The sequence below is a fragment of the Carassius auratus genome, chromosome 30 (assembly GCF_003368295.1).
Source record: "Carassius auratus strain Wakin chromosome 30, ASM336829v1, whole genome shotgun sequence".
NCBI classification, from domain to species: domain Eukaryota; kingdom Metazoa; phylum Chordata; class Actinopteri; order Cypriniformes; family Cyprinidae; genus Carassius; species Carassius auratus.
Genome location: NC_039272.1, coordinates 2,171,635 through 2,196,962, shown reverse-complemented (window position 1 = coordinate 2,196,962; position 25,328 = coordinate 2,171,635). Strand labels below are relative to the sequence as shown.

Here is a 25,328-nt window from a genome sequence, read left to right as displayed (position 1 = left end):
AATACTTGTACATACATGACGAGGAAAAAGGCTGCCAAACAAACCCTTTGTTTAGAACATTTATTTTTAATAATAGACAAACAAGTTTGCTCAGTGAGAGAAAAAAACTTGCATCTCAAAGGTCAGGAGGGATTCAGCCATTGCATATAAACTAAAGGTTTAGATCTTTTCAAAAGTGGTCATAGACACATGCATATATGTTCACTCGAGCAGAGAGAACGTGTTGCACCTTTCCTCAACTGGAGTGATTTTAAACGTCCTTGATAAGGGATCTCTTCCTCACACTGGATTTAAATGGGCACACAAAATGGGATACTGGGATTTCAGAAGTCTTAAAAGGAATCAGGGTTGCAGGGCAAGGTGAATGTCCTCATTTCTAAGAACTTTGTACGTGATCCAATAGAAGACGTTGAAAACGAGGAAGCTGAGGGGGAAGACGGCTCGTGAGATGGTGTCGATCCGCTTGGCTCGTTCCACGAAGCGGCGGCGGATCTCGAACAGAACGTGGCCGGGCGGCAGGCCCACAAACATGGAGGCAGCCTCAGAGAGAGGCCCATCCCCAGACAGACAGCTGTCCATCCCGTATCCCGTGAAGTACAAGTCCTGGCTCTGTGAGTCTAACTGCTCTTCCTGAAGGAAACATCACCACAAAATATATGAACATATGTTCAAAAGTTTAGGGTCGACAGTATTTTTTAATGTTTCCAAAGTCTCTTATGTTCACTATTCACTACTTATTTTATAAAAAAAATGCAGTAATCAGTAATTCTGCAAAATATCATTACAATTTTATTTATTTATTTTAAATGTTATATATTTTTAATCCTTTATGCAAGCAATGGGAAATCTGAATTTCAAGTAGCCAGCTTTAACTTACTTCAGAAATCATTCTAATATATGTATATGAAGAAACATTTTCTATGGGCCCCTTAACTAACATATTTAGCTGTCTTTCACAATTCAAATTTTTTCACTATATATTTTTTTATTTTTTTAAATCCAGCTCTTTTATTCTATTAATGATGTTTTTGTTTGAATGACGAATCAGAATCAAGTATTGTAATGGCAGGAGTGTTTTTTGGGGGGTGCATATACCCGTGCACAGGCACTGCAGTGGCGTTGTGTGCTTCTGCTCGGCGTACTGCTCGTAACATTGTTGCTTTTGTTCTTCATCTCTGCTCCTCCAGCCTGACCAGATGCCTGAAGACAATACAAAGACACTTATTTAAAAAGAGTCATCATTTATTTAAACAGCATAATATTCTCTTCCAGTGCACTCCTCAACAGACCTCTCCGGCTTCTCTGTAATGGGGTCACACTGTACCTTAAAAATCTCTAGTGGGCACGCACATTTCTACAGTAATATCTTTATTCTGAACTATCACATAACGGAACATTCGGCTGACATTATGGCAAGCTTTTCTCAAAGTTAGGAACAAATGTTTCTCCAGAAACGTTAATAGAATGGTCATTCAAAGCTACCTGTTCTCAGACGTTACCACAAAATATTATACCCTTTTTAATAACTTATTGGGAATTTTAGCAACATTTTCTTAGAACATATTTTTGTTAGTTTTTTTAGTTTAGTTTTAAACAATGCATTTACTAAGATAAAATATATTTTCTACATGAAAATAAGTCTAAATATGTTTTTGTCAGTTTCAGCTGTTTTCTTTTACTTTGTCTTCCTTTCTTGTCCCAGCTTTCTTCAGTCTTCCCTTTTTTTCCAGGTTACTTATTCTTCGTGATATTTTCAATGTGTGTGTGTGTGTCTGTGTGTGTGTGTGTGTGATATTAGCACTGACAGCGTATTTGTTCCTTAGGTAAAAGATGCTTTTTGAGAATGAGATCCAGTCAGTTAGGTGCATTTGTGTGTTTGTGTTGAATCACATTGTGTACAGGTCGCTGCTTTATGTGACTTAGTGCACATGAGATCAGACAGCCTACTGCACCATTCTGCCTGTGACCAAACAGTTAGTCAGATTGTGTGTGTGTGTATGTGGCTGTATGTATGTGGCTAACACCACATGCATAATGAGGTGTATGTGTTTTTATATGCACATTGTGCCTAAAAGCTTGAGTGCAGTAGTGTGTAAGCATGTTTGAATGTTACATGCCTAAGAGCATGCCTAAGGCAAATGAGGGGGCACAGCGCCACCAACTCACCCACTGGGTCTCTCTCACACACACAGCCTGCCCTGCTGGGCGATGGAGGAGGAATGGAATAGGACAGGATAGTATAATATTTATTCTCTCTGCTCTTTGTGGCAGGACGGTTTCTGCTGTGTCCAAAAGAAAGCCACGATTCTCTCTCAACTAGCTGGTTAGGAGTAAAGATAGGGAAATAACTGCAGTTTCTGCTGACAAAAACTCCTGAGAGGAGTCTGGGAATAGTCGTCTATTCCAGGCAAACAAAGAGCATGTCTGGGTCATAATACAGCTAAAAAATCCAACGCCAAAACAAGAATCTTTGTGTTACATCAAGAAAATGAAGACTATTTTTATAGGACCATTAAAAGTGCACTGCGAAATTTTCATGACAAGCACAACTACCCTCACCCTATTCTCATTAGTATAATGCATCTGGATGTTTTTCTTAAGGGTTTGTATTTTTTTATCAAACACATAAGTAAGATAACACAAAAGTAGATATTACCAGTTTGACCCATCAACAATGAATCAATAAATGGTGTGAGTTTTGAGCAGGGCCATCTGCCTTGTCAACCAATCAGATTCAGGTTCCGAAAACCTGTTTGAATACAATAACTGTTTTAGCATTTCCATATGGTAAAATAGAAATAATGTTTAATTTATCAGTTCAGCTAAGCTAATTTAGTATTCTGCTTCACTGGGACATTTTCCAGATTTAAAATCCTGCAGCTCTTTCACCTTCTTCCCATTCGTGTTGTCCCACATTCCGTGTGTGGAAAGAACAGTATTACTCGGTGCAATATTCATGACATGGCTTTATGCCATCGCTGACCTTCCCTCGCTGCTCTGAAGGGGCCAGCAGACTGCTCTCATGAAAGATCACAGGCACACAGTGATTGTATAGTATCTTAAGGGCACTCAACGCATGTTGCGTGTTTATAACAGAGGAAAGCTTCAGACTGACACTCACAGCTCTATAGCGTTGCTCTTCCCGCAGTTTTCTCCTCAGTCTGAAGAATTCTTTGTGTTGCCGAGAGACAAAATTAACTGCTGCGTACTCCAGCAAAGCAGCAAAGACAAACAGCAAGCACACTGCCATCCAGATGTCAATGGCCTTCACATAGGACACCTGCATGCATGCACACAAAGAATATTCAGGATTTAACAAAAAAGATTTCATCTGTCAAATACTGTCAGTCAACAACAAAAAACAATTTTAACAAAACATGCAGGTTTGGAACAACATCAGTGGGATTAAATAATGACTGAAAGTGGATGTTTGGATAGATAAAGTAGATTCCTACCTTAGGCAGTGACGCTCTGGATCCAGAGCTCTGTGTCGTCATTGTGAGAACTGTAGTGATGCCCAGGCCAACACGGGCCGGGGCGGCATCCATGTTGATCCAGAAGGAGACCCATGACAAGATAACAGTTAAGAGGCTGGGAATGTACATCTGGATCAGGTAGTAACCCATCTGCCTCTCCAGATGAAATTTCACCTCTATACAGGTGAATTTACCTGGGTCAAACATGCAATCATGTTAGACAGCGGAAATAAATGCATGTCATCTGTATTAACCAACAGAGCTGGATAGTACCTATTACATGTAATCTATATCACATAATCAAATTCCAAAAATTAATAAATGTAATGTTTAATGCACTTCATGTTGTTAATAACAATAAATGGAATTTATTTTCCTTCTCTTTGTATTTTTATGTCAGTATAGTATAAGATGATCCTATTTAAATCCATGTGAAAACAAGAGAGGTCAAAAGTAATCAAAAAGTAATTACCCAAAATGGCAACGATTCCAAACACCTTGCATAGAAACATTATAAGAACCTCTTTTGATGTTAAATCAACTATTGTTTTAAATAGAATTGTTCTACAGTCTATAAAGTATTTAATGCAATTACATTAGAAGTAATGAATAAAATTGCAGTAATTCCCTGCTCAACTTAAAAAAAAAAATAAAAAAAGTAATTCAGTTAGAGTAAGCTTAGTAATGCATACACTCAACACTGATTGTAAAATCAATAAAAAAAAAATAAAAAAAAGGTATAATGGTGGAATTGCAATAGCATACCAGTGTTGTAGTGTTTTGTACAGTATCCCAAATCTTTCTCCTCTTTCAGGACAAACTGGGGCAGCACAAGTTCATCAGCCACTTGCACTGGGCCTTCATCCAACCACTGAAATATCAGATCATTCATAGTGTAGCCAACTAGAGAGAGAAAGACAGAGAATAATGAGCATATAAAAGAGAAATAAGATAAGCGTGAGATCGGCTGATGGTCTTACAGCTCTCTAACTGCATGGTGCAGGTCTGTATGTCCATTGGAAAATTCTTCAGATCCATAGGACACGACAGAATCAGAGTGAGTCTGAAAGAGAGAGATATTTTGGATGATCATTCATGTATTGGTTTGGAATGATTATTCATATATAGGGGGTGATATCACACCTGATGCTATACAGTACGTTTCCATTCTGGAAAATCCTCAGCAGTTTGTTGTCTGTTGTGACCTCGTGAAAGTTGGCGCCTTTCTCATTGGCGAAGAACAAGTCTGGCTTCCAGATGGAGTCCAGCATGGATGGGTCCAGGTCCAGGGAATCATCTGGATACTCTTTATAAGCCAGCCGTGGGTCATTCCACTGCTGCCGTAGAAAAACGTTCAGCCGATAATCCTGAGAAGTTAGTGTTCAGAAATACAGCAGGGCACTTTCACAGCAGCTGAAGCAAAGGCATTTGCTAAAACATGACAGATGTTAATGTACAGTCCACTGTTTATTTACTTATTTATTGATCACAAGTTAGTGGACTTCATTGATGTAACAGCACTGGACCTTTCCATATCCCTCCACTTGCCTGTGTTAATTATGGTTGCCAAATTGTGTCTAAAATGTCAGTTAACTTCTTAATAGCTTTAAAAATCTATAATTCATAAAACTCAGTCTGATTGTCATCTTCATGCTTGATTCGGATTATTTTAACTCTGTTTTGAACAGTGTATTTTGGTACATTCTAGACCAAACATATTTCTGATAAGCTTTATGTGTGTAGGCATCCTTCCCATGTAAATATACTGTATGTGCCGCACGCGTATGTGTGTGTGTGTGTGTGTGTGTGTGTGTGTGTGTTTGTGTCTGTGTGTGTGTGTCTGTGTGTGCGTGCGTGCGTGTGTGTGTGTGTGTGTGTGTGTGTGTGGATTCCTCAAACTCTAAACCCGTGTAATGTGTAAATTTAATGGTCATTAGTTTAATGCAAACTGACAAATTCTCCCTAGGAGATATGACTATATGGATAATGTATGTGTGTGTGTGTGTGTGTGTGTGTGTGTGTGTGTGTGTGTGTGTGTGTGTGTACCATGGTGGTCTCTGTGATGGAACCAAAGCTGTTGATAAAAATGTTGCAAGTAACATTTACTGGAGGACCTAAAAGATGAAAGAACAACACAATATGAAACATTTGCATTTAAAAATTGAAAACTCAACCTCTGCATCTCATATTTTAACATATTAGATAAATGAATAATTCACACAGAATTGACCTTCAGTGTCTTGAATAAAAAGAAATCCACAAGCAGCAAATAGCAACAGATTCTGGTTTCCAAGAAAAAACACTGAAGAGGTTGTCCAAAACTGTTAAATCAAATTACAAATGATAAAAAGAAAGCATTTTTCGCAAACATAGATAACTAGACAACTGTAAAATGCCCCCATTTACTTAGACTGAACTACACAGCTATTCAGCCAGTGTTTAATTAGCATTCAGTAACTTTGTAAATATTTGATTGCAGCATTTTATTTATTGATTTAACGTTCATGACATTAGTGATATATATATAGCTTATCAGAGGGGACATTTCCCTCCACACATGCTGACAGCCACATCTCTAAGATGCAGAACAGATATGAAATATACACGAGCTCAGAGACTGCTACTGAGAGAGAGAGCAAGAGATCATGAGAGAAAACCAGAGGAAGGAGAGAAGAAAAAGTATTAATAAAAAAAGAAATTCCAGTGTTAAAAAACATAAGCAAGAGAATGAGCGGAAAAGACTTATTTAGGTCTGTGGGTTAACATGCACTCGAGTGGACAGCACAGCAAACGAAATGCCAGCGGAGGAACTGCCCCTCACAGACGCTGTTGTGACACTTTTTACAGAGAGAGATCTAGCGTGAGCTGACAGCCGTATCCTGCATGTTTCTGAAATCATTCTCATCGTCTCGTATTCTGTTGGTTTTCGTCTCAGAATGCCTGTGGGTTTCTCTTGTTGAACGATGGGGATGGTAAAAAAATAGACCTGAGAACCCATGGGGGGGTCACATAGTTTAATAAGATTTTACGTTGCTCTGTGTTCAGAGAATGTAAATATATTCTTTGCTGACCACATCACATTTTCGCAGAGTTCTTGCCAAAACAATCTATGTACAGAGTTTAAGCTGCAACAGCAGTTTTACTTACTTCTGTGTTGCTTTGTATGATGCTGAAAAAGAACCAAGATATCATTGAAAGTACGTAACAGAAGAGAGTGGTGAGAGATTTACTGGTGAGGAACAGGAACAGTTCTCCTGAAAATGAAATATCTGTTCTTGACATGTCCACTGGTGGAGAAGAAACCTGCTCAAAATAGTTGAGGGCTGCTGCTTTGAAGGACAGACAGTGTGGATGTGTTTAGTATGGTCTGCATGTGATTGCTTTTATTATACAGTTCATAAAATCATCATATATGCTCAATGCATGATTACGTTAATCAGAAATTAGAAAAATGCTAATTTGGTTTCCAAATGTCCAGTGTATACATATAGTGATGATTTAATAAAAGAAAAAATGGGGTCAGTAATATTATTGTTTTAGAAATAAATTAATACTTCTATCCAGCAATGGATGCATTCATTGAACTGATCGAAAACCTCTGCATCTCTCATTTTAACACATTAGATTAGATAAATGATTCACACGGAACTGAACATCAATGCCTTGATTAAAAAGAAATCCACAAGCCGCAAATAGCAACAGATAGTTTCCAAGAGAAAACACTTGAAGAGGTTGTCAAAGACTGTTAAATCAAATTACAAATGATAAAATAAAGCATTTTCACAAACATAGAGAACTAGACTATAACTGTAAAATGACCTACGTACACAGCTGACTGAGCTATTCAGCCAGGGTTTAATTAGCATTCAGGTGCTTTGTAAATATTTGATTGCAGCATTTTATTTATTGATTTAACATTCATGGCATTAGTGATATATATAGCTTATCAGAGGGGACATTAAGCGGCACAGCTGTTTTTAAACTGTGATGTCAATAATGCATGTGTTTTTTTTTAGCACCAATCAGCATATTGGAATGATTTCTAAGGTATAAGACTTGAGGAATGGCTTTGTCATTCTTGGTTAATTACCAAAATCAATTTCATTCAAAAACATGCAGAAAACAGTTATCTGAAATTGCATATTTGAAAATATTATAAACATTTAAAAATCTTACTGACCCAAACCTTCTGAATGGTAGTGTGACAGAAAGTGACTGAGAGTGACATTTTACAGTTTTTGATGCACTCATCCATTGCTATACTCAGAGAAATCACATTTTCTTTAATAGAAATTAAAACTAAAAATTAGACTAGAGCAGATTGGAGTTGAAGTCAAACCTTTAAAGTTAGGCCTGATCCGAGCATCATATCCAGATGTTTTTCCCATTAATTTATCCAGAAAATCAGATGGTGACATGGGCTTCACCCTGGTGCTGGGTGATTTCAGCTCCTTACTAAACACACACCTAGGAAAAGTAAAATAAAATACACATCAGAACATCATATCTACATCAGCTGTCTTTGTTTTACAGTGGAGCCCAAAGTCTAAGACCACTCATTTCAATCTTTCAAAACCTTAAACTTTTAATTTATATTCAGGTTTTGTTTGCAACCAGATCTCACTCCACCATTTATATTGACCAAATGACACTCTTTGCATTAATATATTCATTTTGGTATTCAGTTCAATTAAAATGACCAGATTAACAGATTTTACAATGCAGGCTTTTGGACTGTATAGAGTATGTGCATGGTTTATTAATTAGTAAGCTCTCTTTACGAGTTCTTTCAGTTAAAATTCACTGTGGCCAAAAGTCTTTGTTATCATTCCATTATTGACTGAATGCTTTGGTAATATTGTATGCCAAATTGAAATGTTAATGGTAGAGGGAAATCTGGTTGCTAACAAAATACCTGAGGAGTCTACTTAAAGCCTTTAATAAGAACCTTTAGAACATCTGTCTCATGTTTTATTAAAACTCCTCGCCACATGACGTGCTGTTTGTTTCTCCGTGTGGCTGCAGAATAAGATAAGATAGTGGTGATATCTTTATTGCCTTAAACCTAATTGCAGGTTGTTGTAGGTGTTAATATTTTATTAAAAAGAATCCAGTAGTCCAAGTCCAAGCAGAGAAAAGGACAGCACTTTCTCTCACACACTTTGAATCTTATTCCATATTTAGAGAAATTTTCTGGTCCAGTTCCTCTTCAATTTCCCTGTCTGTTTGTGAGCAGAACTGTGGCAAATCTGATTTGTGAAAGAATAAAGTCTGTCTCACACAGCGTACAGGCAGTGGAAATGAGACAGAGAATGAATGCATCCTCAGGTGAGACTTACAAGCCCTTATTTGTCATTCTAAAGAAACATCTCGTTCCAGACAGGCCAATAATATTTAATCTAATCATGTGAACTTCAATAAATCTGCAATTTCAGTAACAGTGAAAATGACCTCAGACAGAGCTGTCTGTATGTGTCAGCCTCATACTTCAGAGACCCAGATACATAAAGTCAACAAACACACACACACACACACACACACGGAAACATAAGAACGCTCTTCGGGATTAAAATAAACCTATCACCCATGAAGACTACTGAACTGAACACACAAGCCAAATACGGACGACTGAGCACACAACAGCGAACAAGTCTGGAAATTACAACATTAGGGAAGAAACAGGTCGTTTTAACACGTGAAAATACTTCAAACTATATTTAAATCTTCACAGACAGCCTCTACAAGTGTTTTAATGAATCACATGGTGATGCCAGTGAGGAACGATGGCACACCTGTGAAAAACTCACCTGATGACCCCTTCAAACATCCACCAAACCAGTAAGAGCTCCAGCAGGACCCTCCAGAACAGAGGAAACATCCTTTCACTACACGGCTGCTCTCTTTTTCTCCTTTGTATCCTGTGGCTAAATCTCAGTAAGCAGATGTGTTTTGGAGGGGAAGGGCACCCATTCCGATGCACTCTGGTCTCTCCTCCACTGCCATCTGACTGAACATCGCATCCTGAGATGGGCACACTAAGAGACGTCTGTGTGTGGGTGTGTCTGTGTGTGTCTACACAGGGGGTCTTCGGCTCTTTTTTTTCCTCTCTGGCCACATGCTAGCCTGAGGTGCAGTTCTAGCATGGAGAAGAGAGAAGGCAACAGGGCGTAAGATTTGAAAGAGTTTAAAGACTTTTATCAGAATATACAACTGTGACATGACTCCACCTGAGGGGCTCCAGATCCACATCCCAAGACGCACTGCATCCATCCATCCACCTTCTCTGATATCTTGAGTATATTCTGTAGATGACACAGAACAAGTGCTTATTAAACAGCAAGAATTTAGGTTCAGCATTTCGTTGTTATTATTCTTTACATTTTAGGTTATGTGACCCATCACTATTTCTTAAGAAAACTTAAAATAACCTTTATGTCTCTTGCTTTTCATGTCAATAGTCCTGCGGTGAAAATATAATACTGTCTCAGTTAATATGAAACATAACACTACCATTCAAATGTTTTCTCTTATGCTAACCAAGGCTGCAATTATGAAACGTCTTTTAATACAGTTTTACAAATGTTTTTACAACAATTGTAATGTTTTAAAATGCAACTTATTCCTGGGATTTCTTTCAGTAATCATTCTAACATGCTGGTGTTCAATAAACACTTTTTATTATCAAGATTTAGTATCAGTGCTGAAAACATTATATTATTTAGCAATAGTAAGAACAAAACAATATATTATTAATGATAAATTATCTTTTTTTTTCAAGATTTTTGATCAATATAATGTTCATAAGTTTATATACCTTATTTGTAACATTGTAAAGGTTGCTCTGTATATAAAGATGTGTGTGGGTGCGTGTGTGTGTGTACTGGTATTCACTATGTTATGGGGACCAAATGTCCCCACAAGTACAGTAATACCAGTAGAGTTTGACCTTGTGGGGACATTTTTAGATCCCCATGAAAAAAAAACAAGCTTATAAATAATATAGAAAGTGTTTTGAAAATCTAAAAATGTAGAAAGTTTTCTGTGAGGGTAAGGTTTAGGGTTAGGATAAGGGGGCAGAAAATACTGTTTGGACAGCATAAAAACATTACGTCTATGGAATGTCTCCATAATGATGGGAATACCAGTGTGTGCTTTTGAGAGCGATATGTACAGCTTCCCCGTTTCCCTATCATACTGTTTTACATGATCCCGCAGCTATTTAGGAGAAAGACGTGAAATAAAGAAGAGAGAGAAAAATAAGACAATAATATAATTTGCGTGGGTGTAAGTAAAACAACTGAAAGAAAGAGAAATCCAACTGAGCTTTATGTGTGTTGAGTCACAGTGGATAACTAGGCCAGTGTTAATTTTAATGTATCTTCAATCCAGAGTGAACTGAACTAAAGAATAACAGACCCAGTTTTCTCAGAAATCACTCACTCAGCGGTCATGTCGATGATGTGTTGAAACATTGCCTTGACCTCAGGAGGAATTAGAGCAAATGCCTAAACTACACACACACGCACGCTTATGCTCTCAGCTAACGTAATTATCCAAGACCCTCCAAACACACACACACACATACCACTCCAATGATTTCTACTCATTAACACGTGCCTGAAAACAGTATTATTAATTAATGAATCATAAAATCTGAAATCCGCTTCGTCAGTCTCCACAGAGGTTAAAGGCAGTGGCGGCTCCAGACATTTTTGATTGGGGGGGCAATGGGGGGGTCCTGGTATTTTCAAGGGGGGTCTCATGAAAACCAACAAAAAATACAGTGGACATGGCTAATAACTGCATATTTCTGCTACTAAACAACAAAAACACCTTTGCAATGTAAACAAATGACAGGCTACATTTGTTATTCATATCCTTCACACTGCACTTTCATGTCAGGTATATTATGCATTTTTATTGACATTGATATTTTTACATTTATTTCCAGATAGATATTATTGAGTTTACAGGCTAAAGTGGTCTTGCTGTTGTAAACACTGTTGCTATTGTAGAAAAAATATTTGCATCACATTTAAAATCTGAATTGTTTTTATTTTTATAATGATAATTCAGAGAATGAGAAAATCTGAATAAACCTTACCAGTGTTGTGATAATTATTTTTACGTGTTAAAAATAAATAAGTACTGTAATATAATAAAAGGTTTATTCAAATAACATAAAAAAGACCAGACCCCTCGATGCCTGTGAAACTTTTCTCCCTCAAACAGCACGCTAATGTTACTTCTACACTACAGGCTACACACAGCAATATAAACAACGTATCTGCATGTTCTCACATCACATCGTTCTTGTAAAATAATAATAAGTAAATAAACACCAAAATCACTTCGCTGAGAATGAAACACCACTTACCAGCTGCCACGATGTTGAAAATATCCTCTAGCAATTAAAAAATGCGCTTGCAGCATGAGGAATCTTCCCGGTTGGATGAGGTCGTAGTCAGGTGAACGGCCATCATGTTGGTCATTTTATTTACGGCTAAATTATTATTAATAAATTGTACTAATATTATGATTGGGTGTGGGCGGGCATTCACAAAAGTTTATGTTATTACAAAAAAAAAATTGGAGGAAATTTTGCTTTGACAAAAGGGCACTTAAGGGGCAAAGGAGCAGGTGCTCAAGTGAACCGGTTCTTTCGGACAATTCGATCAAATAAACCAGCTGAAAAAAAATGGTTCACCGGTTCTTTTGCGCTCGATGTAATGCCGTCATTGGCGATGATTGCCCTTCATTCAAGCCTTTGGTTTACCCACGCTTATAATATTAGCACAGAATCAGTTCAGAATCAATCACCAAAAGAATCAGTTCGGTTCAGATGCGCTCTGTGTCAGTCTGCTTCGCGCTGAATCACGCATGCGCAGTAACATCAGCTCATCGGTTCTCGAATCGGACGCGTCCGACAGAAACGGTTCTCGGTTCAGTGCATGAATAAATGTCGAAATAATTATTATTTATTATTGTTCTGCGTAGTTTGAAGAGAAACATTTTGGATCTTTATCCCGAATATATATATTTTTTAATCAGGAAGAGGCTGGGGGGTCAAATGGGGGGTCAAGGCATTTTTTGGCAGGGTCTTGAGACCCCCCAAGACCCCCCCTGGCGCCGCCGGTGGTTAAAGGTACTCAGGCAATCTCAAGTGAGAATTACTGGCTGACTCCAGAGTAACTAGCGGGGAAGCATGTATGTACGGGTCAGCAACATACACCCTGTTCATATGCTTTAGAGAATATCACAGTCCTGAGGAAGTTCATCTCGGAAACAGCTGATCTTGTTTTTGTGGACAGATTTTTGTCCCTGCATCCTGGTGCATCTACGGAACTCAGTTTAATGCAATCTACCAAAAATACAGATTACCTTGTGAAAAAAAATAAAAAATAATAAAAGTTAACTCCGGAATTTAAGTGAAAAGAAAATACACACATGCTTATGCTCTTTCACACTACTTTGGAATTGTATTAATTCCAAAGTAGTGTGAAAAACCTTTATTTTTTGATTGATGATCGCACTCCCCACTGATAATATTCAGCTCCACTACAAAATAAAATTACCTGAATTGTGAATGTTATACAACATGAAGACAGAGAAATTACAAAATTGTCTTTCTGCTAACTTATCCTTGTGGGAAAAGAATGCGACTCTTATAAACTGGTTACTTTTAGTGAATTAAATACTAAGAATGTGGCTAGAGCAGTCCAATGCACTATTAATTATTCTCATCGGCCGCTTCTTTTACCAAATATATATATATATATATATATATATATATATATATATATATATATATATATAAATTAAAATAAAATGAAATTAATAATAATAACATTAACAAACTGTATTTGGAGACGTCAAAATATTTCAATAAACATCAAAGGCTATCTTTTCTATGTCCATCGCTCAGCAGAAAGACAGAAAGAGTAATTTGTAATTACTCTGACCTTTATATCAGAGCACTGATGCATAAGGAAATAGGTCAAGGCTATGTTAGTAACATGTTTGCAGGCAATCACAGGTTTAATGAGCCTTAACATATTGCATCTTCTCTATGTATTTCAAAAGCCTCGGGTCACACTCAAATCAGACACAGGCATTCGGGGTGTCTTGCACTTGGGAAAGAGTTGGTACAGTAAGTTCCTCTGACCTCTGGATTGGCCAAATAATCACTGTATACTATTGTGTTGGCAAATGTTTCGACAAGCACCAAGTCTTGAGACAAATTCTGAGACATAATTAAAAATAATTTATTTTTATTTAGTCGTATTTGTACCAGCTGCTTTGATCATGCAGGCAGAAAACACTGTGCGACCTGGCGTCAGAGGAATGTCTTTCATCTGGTTTGGTTTCATTTGAAAAGCAACTTTATTGCAGCATTCAACGGAAGTGGATATCCTGTCTGATTGCGAGGAGGTGTTTGGAAGGGATGCATTTAAGTAGTGAGATAAACATTTACTGGCCTCAACAGAAAAAAAACCCACACACAGCACAAATTTTCAATACAAACAACAGGTATAGATTTCCCTCAGTAGAAAATTGAGTGGTACAGGTTTTAAACAATCTATGGGCACAGAGCCGTCTTGCAGCTTGGAGTCAGCATGGCATTTCCTGAACTCAGAGACTGTGAGGTCAGAATGGCAGAGGACAGGCTGGTATAAGCCTGTGTGTTTGTTCGGTGTGTGTGTGTGTGTGTGTGTGTCTTTCCCAAGTTCACTCCACATAGATTTGGACTGAGTGCCCTTGATGGAGTAGAAAGAGAAATGATTGTTCAGTCTTCATGGATGTTGAAAAGTTTGGCCACCTCATTGAGATCGCCATGTTGTTCTCCATCTTTGATTATCTACAAATAAACAGACAAAATCAACAAATTAAAAATATAAAATAAAAAAAGACGAATAAAAAGGAAGGAGTGATATTTCTGCTCACCTTCCTAGCGATGGGCATTCTGTTGAAGACGTTCCACAGTACAATACCGACCACCACTTGGTCCCTCAGGTAGAATATCACTCCTTTCCCATAATCCTCCTTCTGCTGGGTAGGAGGTGGAGTGGCAGTTGTTTCTGACTTTAATGTCCCGGCAACTGCCTCGGTCTCGCTCTCTGAGCGTATTCCAGTGCCTGAAAGCAGAGAAAATGTTGTTTTAGTGTGTTTTTTGTGTGCACTCTAAGCGGTAATTCACAAATCCATAGTAGTTGTGATCTACATTTTAGCAAATGTTTGTGTACCTGATAGTTCGGTTGCAGCTTTTGGTGTATCCTTGGCTGTGGCTTTAGCAAACACTCCCACGGTGGGCAGACTGCTGTCCACTATACCGATGGCTTCATATCCTACATCTGGACCTAGATCACTCCTGAAGGAAAGGGCACATTGTGAGTGCTGAATAATGCATTTAAAAACTCATTAAAATGTGCGTTGTTGAAGATTACCAGAACATTGACTGATGCCAATAAGGTTTGCTGGCTCCGGTCATGTTCTCTCCAGCAAGTCTGCCGCTGACCACCGCGTGATCGTGATGCTCTACACGGCGACGGCCCAGCTTGATGTCATAGAAACATGCAGCATCTCCAGCCTAGAACGCAAACATTGAAGAACCTTACTTTTTAAATGTATGATGCAATCAGAACCAGTATAGTTCCTGTGAAAACTGAACCAGCAATTCTTTAGGATCTTCTGGCTTGGTACGGTCTCCTGAGCACCAACAGTATAGTAATAATACTAGTAATCAGTGGCTTTTTTTTTAGCTGGAGAAGCCTTCAGGCTTACGTACCACCCAGATGTTGGAGCAAGCCTGGAGTTCAGAATTAACCCTGTACCCTCCGAAATCAGAGTCCACTTCCAGCCCGGCAGATTTGGCAAGTTCCACACTAGGCTCCAAACCTACTGCTGCCACAATGTGGTCTGTCTTAAACTAAAACAACATTAAAAAAAGAGAAAAATTTAACTCTATTACATTTTTATTAGAATACAGATGATCAGGCCAGATTATGACTGGCTGATGGAAAAGCAGACTCACCAGTCGTCCATCCTTCAGTTTGATCTCCAATCCGTCATTTTTGTAGGTCACATTTTTCACTACAGCCTCTGTGATTACGCTCACACCCTCTATGAGTGGTCAAAAGATTAGCTGGGGTTAGCTTAAGCTTTTCAGGATGCCTACATCTGATCTGGACATTTACAGCAAAATAGGTTCCTCAAACACAGTCATTGAAACAGGTAATCCTACCCCCCGCCCCAACCTCAAAACACACAGTATTTGTTGAGCCAATGTTGGTCTGCTTGAGCAAACGTCCTTTATTCGTTCGCTCACCTTTCCTGACTTTTTCAGTGGTCCAGTTACTCAAGTATTCAGGCAGTACTTTTCCCATGTTGCCTTTCTCTGGGAACATCTGGACCACTTTTAAACCAGCATCAGTGGCTACAGAGAGTGCAAGGGGAAGGTAAAGGAGAGAGAGGGAGTAGTCAGAAGCATTTTCATAAAAATAAAACCTTTGTAACATGAGAACCTCAAAACACTCTCTCTCTCTCTCTCTCTCTCACACACACACACACATATAGATGAATGACAGCTGAGTGTTTGGACTCACATCTGCGACCCAAGGCACATGCTAGCTCGCTACCAAGAAACCCTCCACCAATGATGGTAATGGACTTAACCTCTCCGGAGATCTTCTCTAGAGATCTAAAATCTTCAATCTACCAAAAAGAACACATGGAGGTTATATATATATATATATATATATATATATATATATATATATATATATATATATATATATATATATATATATATATATATATATATATATATATATATATATATCGTCAAAGAGCAATTTCAAGTGAATTAAATATTTTACACAAGAAAATTAGAACTATATTTACTAAATGACTTTCTATTTTCAATTTCCAAAAAATATATACAATTTGTGGCCATATAGAATGTTAATATGTAATATCTAATATTGAATGTCTCACTGTAAATTGAGGTATAATCATATTCTGTCAAAATAAAACCCTAGTTCACAACCCATTTGACGTGCAAATGGTGAAAAGTAAAAACAAAAAACAAAAAAACAGGATGTTCAGCAAGAAAAAAAACCATGAAGGACTTTATACTCCATCTGATGAGGTAAGTTTTCATTGTCTAAATGATGTATTGCATGCTGATAAATCTTTTTTTTTTCTAATTTTGATTTCATGATGACTTTAACATACAGCTAATGGAGGATCTCATTTGTAAACTACTGTTTAATTCTGCTTGTCCAAAAACCCAAAATGTGAAATAAGACATACTTTTCTGAAGAGGGTTGTCCTCTTCATCACCTCCTCTCCTGCTCTTTCAATCACTTGCAGGTTCCTAGGTACCCCACCTAATACACACACACACAGATATATATATATATATATATATATATATATATATTTATAGGACAGTCAGCAATAGATTTTACACCTCTGTATGTTTATGTGTTTATTATACATGCATTTTACCTGTGGCAATCAGGCACTTTTCATATGAGATCTCTGCACCATCGCTCAGTTTGACTTTATTTCCTCTGACATCCATGTGTACCACCTACACCACAGGTACAAAAAAAACCACACACACACACACACAGGGGTATGATGAGGACAACGCATTCCCACACACTTATGCATCCATAAAACATTTTCTCCTCTCGTGTGACTTCATCATTTTTAGACTTGTTCACGTGGATGTAATTTAGAGCACAGCTTCGCAGTAACACGAGATGCTGATGTCAGAGTTTCGCACCTTACGGCCTGTGAGCACAGCCACACCCCCATTCTCCACTTTAGCAAGATCCGCGGGACTGACGTAGAACGAGGGAGGTTGGAAGTAAATGCTAAAACAAGCATAAATAAATATCACAAAAATGAGCAATGGTCTGAAACAAAGCCAGCACATTAGCGTGTGGTCTGGTTTTATGTGTTCTGGAAAATTCTGACACACACCTCCTCTCTTTGCCATTCCATTGCTTGAAGTGCAGTGTTTCGACAGCCTTGGGGTCATCAGAGAACCAGAGTTCTTTAGAGAGAGGAGGTCTCATGTAGGGCAGGTCAGACTCCTCTGTTACAATCAACACCTGTGCAACAAACAATATAAATACAGTATTTGTGTGATTAAGCTATAGGGTTTGTGCATTTCAATGCATTTAGACCTTTTTTTAGGTTAAATTTTACCATGGTATTGAGGCACTATATGTGTGGTTTGAACTATCACTATCTAAATTAATGCTACTGTGGAAGACCAATGGGTAATTAGAATAAAAATCAACCAGTCAGAATATATTAATTTCTACATACAAAAATTAGGTTTTAACAATTTTTACAGATGTTACAGTTTTTGATAATGAACATGAATTTACATCTGCATTCTATCTCAAGCTCAAGCTTTCTAAAAAGAAAATGTTATATGTTCTAACCATAAAGAGTAGTCAAAAAACACAAATAACCATCTGGTTTCTACAACATTTACTTTTGTAGCAAAAATCTGCTTTTCAATTTCAAAGAAATTAAGATTTGAATTGTATTGTCATAATTATCTAAATCGACTGATGTAAAACATTTGTGACCTCAATTTTTCGAAATTGAGATTTATGCATCACCTGAAAGCTGAATACATATGCTTTCCAATGATGTATGGTTTGTTAGGAAAATATTTGGCCGAGATACAACTATTTGAAAATCTGGAATCTGAGGGTGCAAAAAAATAATAAAAAAATCTAAATAATGAAAAGACTGCGAAATATTGAAATACTGAAAAGTTATCCAAAATGAAGTCCTTACCCATGCATATTACTAATCAAAAATTAAGTTTTGGTATATTTACAGGTAGGAAATTTACTAAATATCTTCATGGAACATGATCTTTACTTAATATCCTAATGATTTTTGCCATAAAAGATAAATCAAAAATTTTGACCCATATAATGCTACTTGAGAGAGGTTTTGTGGTCCAGGGTCACATTTTTTAGCCATATCAACCATCCCCAGTAAACCTCTGCTCCAAGTATTGATGATTACAATACCATGTGAGTTTTATCATAATTCAGACTCACCCTGGCACCAGGGTCTCGTGCCCGGATTGACCTAGCTGCAGCGAACGAAGCCGTGCCTCCACCAATCAGCAGATAAGGAGCATGTTCAGGGACATCCGAGGGAGCAGCAGTGGGTTCAATGGGCTCAGCAGCAGGAGCTGCTTTAGAATCTGCAGCTGGTTCAATAAAGAGATGATTAGTACAAAAAGAACTTGACCTGAACACTGAATTAGTGAATGCACATAACATTATCTGAACAAGAATATGCAAGTGATCTCAGGAACACAGCGCTAGATGAGGGAAGAGATCAGCAGTTTATATTCATATTAGTGCAAGCTGTACCTCAAGTAATCTGGAAACATGGCTGCAAATTGGTCGTAAATGTGTGACCCTGTACCCTTAGCATTAGGCATTAGCATTACAACAGTCACACAAAACAACCATTCAAAGGAACAAAATACTTGAGTGGGGAAAAATATATAAGACCTTGAAAAGAAGAGAGGACAATGTGGTTTATACAGACAAGAAAAAAATAATAATAATCTAAGACAGGCCAAGATATATTTCATAAATCAACTAAAAAAAAAAGAGACTCATCTTTTTTGCCAGCACTTAACCAACTAATACTAGCACTTTTCTTTTCTTGACTTTCATATTCTTATAAAAAATAAAAATGGCTATGCGTTCTGTACTAGACTAACTGAGACTGTAATTAACTGTATCTTCATCGGTAACATGTTAAAACTGATTCCCATCCAGTCAAAACTGGACTCTTACCAATCTCAGAAACAGACGAAGCCTCCGGAACATGCTCAGCGATGATTACAGGTGTAGGCTCGGTTTCTTAATCCCGATGTAAGAGGGGAGTAAAGACGTTAACCTCAGTTTCCAAAAATATTTTCCTCTGTAAAAAATATATGGACTCCCATGCAGATGTATCAAGCTTACCACTCTCAACTACAGGAGCTAAGGGCTCATCGTTCTGTGTAACTGCTGGAGCTTCTGCAACAGGTTCAGTTACAGAGGCTTCAACGACAGGCTCTCTCAGTGGGCTTTCCACTGTGGGTTCAGGAATAGAAGCTTCTACAGGTTCTTCTACATTGGGTTCTGTTACTGGAACTTCTGCAACAGGTTCGCTTTCAGTGGACTCCACATCAGCTTCTGTTACCAGAACTTCTTCAGCAGGAGGTTCTGTTAGAGTAGGTTCTTCAGCAACAGGCTCTAATGCCACAGAATGAGCAAAACACATGAAGTTTGACTGAAACAGAAGAAGAAGCACCAGAACAACCCTCCGCTCTATATTCTTCGGCTCTTACCACTCTTAACTGGCTCTGAAGATGGTTCAGGGATAGATTCCAGAGGTGCAGCATCTAAAGCATGATTATGAATAGATAACTTAGCATTTTTCACTGCTCTAGATAGAACATTTTCATGATTTGATGAGTTGTATGAGAGGTTCATTTGGGGTAGGTTCATCCAGTGAAAAAAGGGAAAAATCCAGGATCAAGAAAGAATTTGTAGGACGGAAAACATGAGGTAAGGTTACGTTATGGGTGAATGTATCATGGTGTTCTTCCACTTCCTGCATTAGTTGCAAAATCTTCAATGACAGGATCTTCATGTTTTGTTGAGGATTACCATGCTATCATCAAGATCATCATATCTTCTGAAATAGCATCTGCACATCTGAGACTATCACGATAGATAATTCTCTGGAGTTTCTCTTAAGACTTCTCCACATTAACACTCATCTTCTTCCAAGAATCTAACTCCAAAAATGAGTTAAAATGAGGCTGGGTCCATGGGTCAGTGCCAATCAAAAGGTCCAACAGAAATTTGGGCATTAACAGAAAATTTTTCCAGAACAAGTCCTGATGAGAGTTTCTCCAAAACATCAGCGGAGGACAGGAGAGATCCTCCAGACAACGGACAAGCTAGCCATCAAAGAACCTTTCCAAACACTTTAACATCAATGAAGAAGTTGAAGCAAGAAAATTAACAAGCCAAGACAGCTTTTTTTTTTTTTTTCAAAACAACAGAGTTAGTGGGACGAACGGAAAAAGGAGGACAGAAAATAGTGGTGTCCTTGTGGTAGAAATGTTTGGTTGGTGACAAAGAAAGTATGATGCAAATACACAACTGACAAATGACATGACGAAGACAACAAGACAAGCATCAGACATGTCTATCAATGACAGAACTTCATAGAACATCACCTCAATCCAACCATTCCTGGCCCAATGGCAGAAAGAAAACTTAAAAGATTACCCTCTTAACTTGAAAAGGCATAGTAAGTGAAATTTAGAATAAAAACAAATGGATGTTCAGGTGATTGGGTGAGGAGTTTCAATGGAGTTACCAACAAAGCAGTCACACGCCTGACAGTGGAGACAGTTCACCATGTATTAGTAGAAGTGGAAGGACACAGGGACAATTCAAAGATGGCTGACCGTTTACATTAGCCCCTTTCACACATACAGACTTTAGTGGAAAATTACTGGTAAATTGCCATAAAGAGATCATGTGTTAACAGGACCTTTTCAAAAATACAGACAAATTCATCCAGTTGCCTGTGTGAATGGCGCATTTTTTTTATTTTAATTTAATGTCAATTTAATGGTATAATTGTGTGAAAAGGGCTATTTTTAATTCCTGACGGATGCTTTTTAAAGTTATTTTAAATATTTAAAATATACAAAAGTGCATTTAATGTAGAACTGTTAGGAGTGTAACAGACAGCATTAAAATTAATAGGAACATTAAATAGACAGTCACATGCAGTGTCCCAAAAATCATGCACAACTTAATGAGACATAGTTCACGTACATTTGAGATTTATTTCTATTAAATCCTATACTGTATAGAGGAATTAAACCAGAAACGGTGGCCATGTATAGCCCACGGGGCACTAACTGAACATGTTTACTTTCTCTTCAGTTTTATTGGAAGCTGATGGTTGATCTATAACAAAACATACATTCTGGATAATAATAATAAAAACAACAACATCATCATATCATTCTAACTTTGAAGTCCAAATCTGGAACTCCTGTTGTTATATTGTATATTAGTAGAGGCACATCTACACTATCATTCAAAATCTTGCAGTTGGTAAGATTTTTTCATGTTTTACATTTAAACTGTTTTAATACATTTAAGAAAATGTTATTTATTTATTTATTTATTGAAAACGTATTTAATTTATTTCAGCAGCCATTATTCCAGTCTTTAGTGTCGAATGATCCCTCAAGAATAATTCTAATATGCTGATTTTGTGCTCAAGAAACATTTCTCATTATCAATGCTATTATCAAGTTATGCCATTTATTTTTGGTGAAACGTGATATATTTTGTTCAGAAAGTTCAAAAGAACAGCATTCATTTTAAAATAGAACTTCTGCAATGTAAAATACTTTACTGTCACTTTTAATCAGTTTAATGCATCTTCCTTGTTGAATAAAAGTATTAATTTCTTTCAACAACAACAAAAAAGATCTTACTTGAATGATAGTGTATATGCATTTTACATGCACAACTCATCACAAGAACCATAGATTTGTTTATAATAAGAGGGTATGCATGTATTGATCCTAAACATTTCCCTAATTACTAGTCCAGTGTTGCATGCTCATCTACTGAACTAGCATGCTAAAACAATTTTTAGTAGAGTTCTAGTGGCAAACAAAATTAAGTTTTTAATCGCTGTTCACTTAGAGACGACAAAAGTAAGCTGTTATGAATAAAGACCATATTAATAAACTAAGAGCTCATACCATTTTTGATGCTTGCACAATGCATCAGTTTTTGAATGAATTGAACTAATGCAATAGATTTCTTTTTTTAGCCCTTTAAAAATAAAACATGTTTATAGTTAGTAAATTACCAAGTAATAATGAAGCTGCAAGCATTTATTTCTTAGTTAATCAAACGCAGTGTTGGTTGTTTGGTGTTTTAAAGCCATGCCAGCTTCCTTTGCTACTTTCATGACGAATAATAAGATGAAATTGCATATATTGCAAAGAACAATTTAAAAACCTATAGAAGGTTGTTAAAGTTTGCTTTGGATAAAAACTCTTCTTCTTTCAGGCTTGGCTGTTAAAAATTTCTTTAAAAGTGTTAGGTCAAATCAAATGCAAAACAAAAATCTTTATTTCATGAGAAAATAAAGAAAACTTCATGTGCATGTTAACACGCAAATGAGCACCAGTGACACAGACAAATACCAACCACAGCCATACGACCTCATAGCACAACAGCACTGCATTACTTATACCAAGTGCTTATCTTCATTTCCAAAACAGTTTAGAATTTAAAAATTACACTGTCATCAGATAACTAGCAAATATAAGTTAAAGCTTAAGTTTTGCATTGAATTCAGCAACACGTGCACAGGGAGTGTAGTGCTCTGTGTGTAAGGATGTGAATGATGTGCATACATAGACAGACAAATAAAAAATTAAAAAACCTTCAGTGTGTGGAATAACTACTCACCTTCTTTTGATTCTGCCACAACTTCAGCTGAAACACAAAAGACAACATACCACTAATTTAAACTGTAGTTGTATGAGTTGGAACAACTTGATAACTCCTAATTAAATGAGACCAGTGATTTCTTATTTGGTGTGTGTTCATGTGTTTAGTGTATTTACTTACCTAAAGCCTCAGCTGCTTGTGGCCCTTGTTTTGGTCTACTGGCAATTTCGATCATACGCTCATTATATCTTTCCTTGTCCCCGGAGACGGTGCGGTACGCCTTAAAACACACAAACCAATAAACAACAATCACTTTAAACTCTGCAAATCTAAGAATCATCTTATTAACCTGCTTCACCAAATTAAGTCTCACCAAAGTCTGCTACACTAACAGTACATGTTAATAACAGTTATATTTATGGAACACATCTAACATCATTTTTAACAAGCTACAGGTGTTAACAACCTGACAGAGCACAGCACAGCAATGGCGTTTATATGTTGTTTATATGTTCTTATACATATGACAGACACTTTTTTCGAGTATGCTCATGCAAATAAACATCAACATTATTCACAAACTAATCACAACCCACAATAGTATTAAAAAAAATAATATCAGTAAAACTTAAAGCAATTACCAGAGGAAAAATATTTTGTGCACTGTCAATATGGGACTGATGAATAAGCCAATCATAAAGGGGTTCTTACATAAACTCCTGTCCCCAGACATGTTGCTCCAATCAGGACGTAATACAGTGTGTTTTCTCCACCCCCTCCTGCTGGCCCTGATGACATCTGGGCTTTCTGAACCATCTCCAACCTTCTCCCATGTCTCAGCGCTGAGAAGTCCAACATAAAGATGATATGTATATTTATAAAATGATTTTATATACACAGCATATTAAATGCAACATCCGGGTAATGGGTATACTTCAATGTTTCAAATAACTGTCAAAATATGGGTGAAACAATGTTCCATCATTATTTAGCGTAATAAATATTTAAATTAAAAACTGAAACAAAATGACTATTCTGAATAAGTTATCATACTTTATGTTTGAAACTATTAAAAACGTCTTGCTGACAAATGGATAAAACCTAGTGATTCATAGGATATTTGCAAAGATTTAAAAATACACTTAATTGATAACTTGGGGCTACACTGTGATCCTTAAATAGAGTATTAAAAAAGAATATAATTATGTTGTTCTAAAGATGCTAAATTTGTTCTAAATAGATTTTTTGCTATAGAAACTATTGTTTAACTGAATGACTTTCTTTAATGGGGGATTTTTTTAAATCTATTTTTATAATAAAACAAAAAATAGTAACTTAAGGAAATAATCTTTAATAATCTTTTGTTTCCAAAGAACAAATACATGTCTGTAATCGATTTTTTTATTAGGGTCTCATGAGTCAGGCATAACGTTACTTGCGTTGAAAAACCTGTATCGGAAAAATACATTTTATACATTTTATAAAATACAATACATTTTAAATCTGAACTCTACGCAAACAATTTTTAAAACAAACATTTTTTTTTTTTTTTTTAGTTGGCAAGTAACGTTATCCCTTTAATAAGCGGGAAATATAGTCAGTCGGTCATTACTGTGCAATAAACTGTTGTTATAAAAAATAACTGGTTTAATGACAGCGTCATGGAGCTGTCAGACCCACAGTAGTGTGCTCGTGACAAAAAAAATTCACTTTGACTGAATTACCACGTATATTTTTTTGCCTGAAATTGCGCGCGACTCCGTGAGGAATGTTTTCCATATGCGGTGTGACCGCAATGCTGAATGAAACTTCAACCGTGTTTATCTACTCAATTTAAGTGTCTCATTAGTTTCAACTTACTGTTTACACTGTCAAATAAAGTCCCTAGCATTAGCCAGCACCCCAAAGCACGCACCAAACTGGACCCTCACTCTACCGGTGCCTGGACTTATGTCTCCATAGAAATTGTGCAAACCGTTCAGCTACAAATGAAGTTCACAGGTGATTAGCTGAGCCACAGCACAGACTTCTTCCGCTTTTTTCAACTTGCCTGATTTCCTCGCATTCTGCAGACACAGCGTGGACGAGGCCCGGGCCAGCGGAGCCAGTTTATTCCATACTGTCTTGCACCTAAACATCGCAGCTCTGCTGTGCTTTTCGGAAAGACAGCGTTGGGAATTTAACAGCCACGTTCACCGTGCAGCTCTAGCAAAAAGCCGGAGACCTTCTCAGGTCACAGCTTCTACAAGCGCTTCCGGTTTCGGCTGACGGCCCGCCCTCTTTCTGCACTGGTTGGCTGCGG

At 37.2% G+C, this 25,328-nt stretch overlaps 2 protein-coding genes across 3 annotated transcripts; both read right to left on the bottom strand.

Moving 5' to 3' along the window:
* Window positions 1-145: 145 nt before the first annotated feature.
* Window positions 146-9,569, bottom strand: glra4b (glycine receptor, alpha 4b). The gene is made up of 10 exons (XM_026210740.1): window positions 9,284-9,569; window positions 7,816-7,943; window positions 5,523-5,590; window positions 4,620-4,843; window positions 4,457-4,539; window positions 4,242-4,379; window positions 3,456-3,670; window positions 3,122-3,280; window positions 1,096-1,200; window positions 146-630 (listed from the first exon to the last, which is right to left on the bottom strand). The coding sequence occupies exons 1-10, from the start codon at window positions 9,352-9,354 to the stop codon at window positions 343-345; spliced, it is 1,479 nt and encodes a 492-aa protein (XP_026066525.1). The 5' UTR covers window positions 9,355-9,569; the 3' UTR covers window positions 146-342.
* A 4,151-nt stretch (window positions 9,570-13,720) lies between these two features.
* On the bottom strand, window positions 13,721-25,292 carry LOC113048840 (apoptosis-inducing factor 1, mitochondrial-like). Of its 2 annotated transcripts, XM_026210738.1 has the most exons (20): window positions 25,077-25,292; window positions 23,738-23,868; window positions 23,207-23,306; window positions 23,045-23,071; window positions 19,870-19,923; window positions 19,502-19,774; window positions 19,331-19,396; window positions 18,575-18,729; window positions 17,469-17,599; window positions 17,269-17,359; window positions 16,986-17,070; window positions 16,788-16,864; window positions 16,079-16,187; window positions 15,802-15,909; window positions 15,508-15,596; window positions 15,262-15,402; window positions 14,921-15,063; window positions 14,720-14,844; window positions 14,421-14,611; window positions 13,721-14,334 (listed from the first exon to the last, which is right to left on the bottom strand). In XM_026210738.1, the coding sequence occupies exons 1-20, from the start codon at window positions 25,162-25,164 to the stop codon at window positions 14,263-14,265; spliced, it is 2,256 nt and encodes a 751-aa protein (XP_026066523.1). In that variant the 5' UTR covers window positions 25,165-25,292; the 3' UTR covers window positions 13,721-14,262. The 2 variants fall into 2 exon arrangements, with proteins under 2 accessions (XP_026066523.1, XP_026066524.1); XM_026210739.1 differs by lacking the exons at window positions 19,331-19,396; window positions 19,502-19,774; window positions 19,870-19,923.
* Between the last annotated feature and the right edge of the window lie 36 nt (window positions 25,293-25,328).

Excerpts from the sequence above, each read along its gene's own strand:
- glra4b (XM_026210740.1), bottom strand. The coding sequence starts at position 9,354 with ATGTTTCCTCTGTTCTGGAGGGTCCTGCTGGAGCTCTTACTGGTTTGG. Across the intron at positions 7,944-9,283 it reads ATGTTTGAAGGGGTCATCAG|GTGTGTGTTTAGTAAGGAGC; the intron begins GTGAGTTTTTCA and ends TACTTTTCCTAG. Across the intron at positions 1,201-3,121 it reads AAGAGCAACGCTATAGAGCT|GCATCTGGTCAGGCTGGAGG; the intron begins GTGAGTGTCAGT and ends TATTGTCTTCAG.
- LOC113048840 (XM_026210738.1), bottom strand. The coding sequence starts at position 25,164 with ATGTTTAGGTGCAAGACAGTATGGAATAAACTGGCTCCGCTGGCCCGG. Across the intron at positions 17,600-18,574 it reads CACGAGACCCTGGTGCCAGG|GTGTTGATTGTAACAGAGGA; the intron begins GTGAGTCTGAAT and ends TTTGTTGCACAG. Across the intron at positions 17,071-17,268 it reads CTGTGCTCACAGGCCGTAAG|GTGGTACACATGGATGTCAG; the intron begins GTGCGAAACTCT and ends CCTGTGGTGTAG.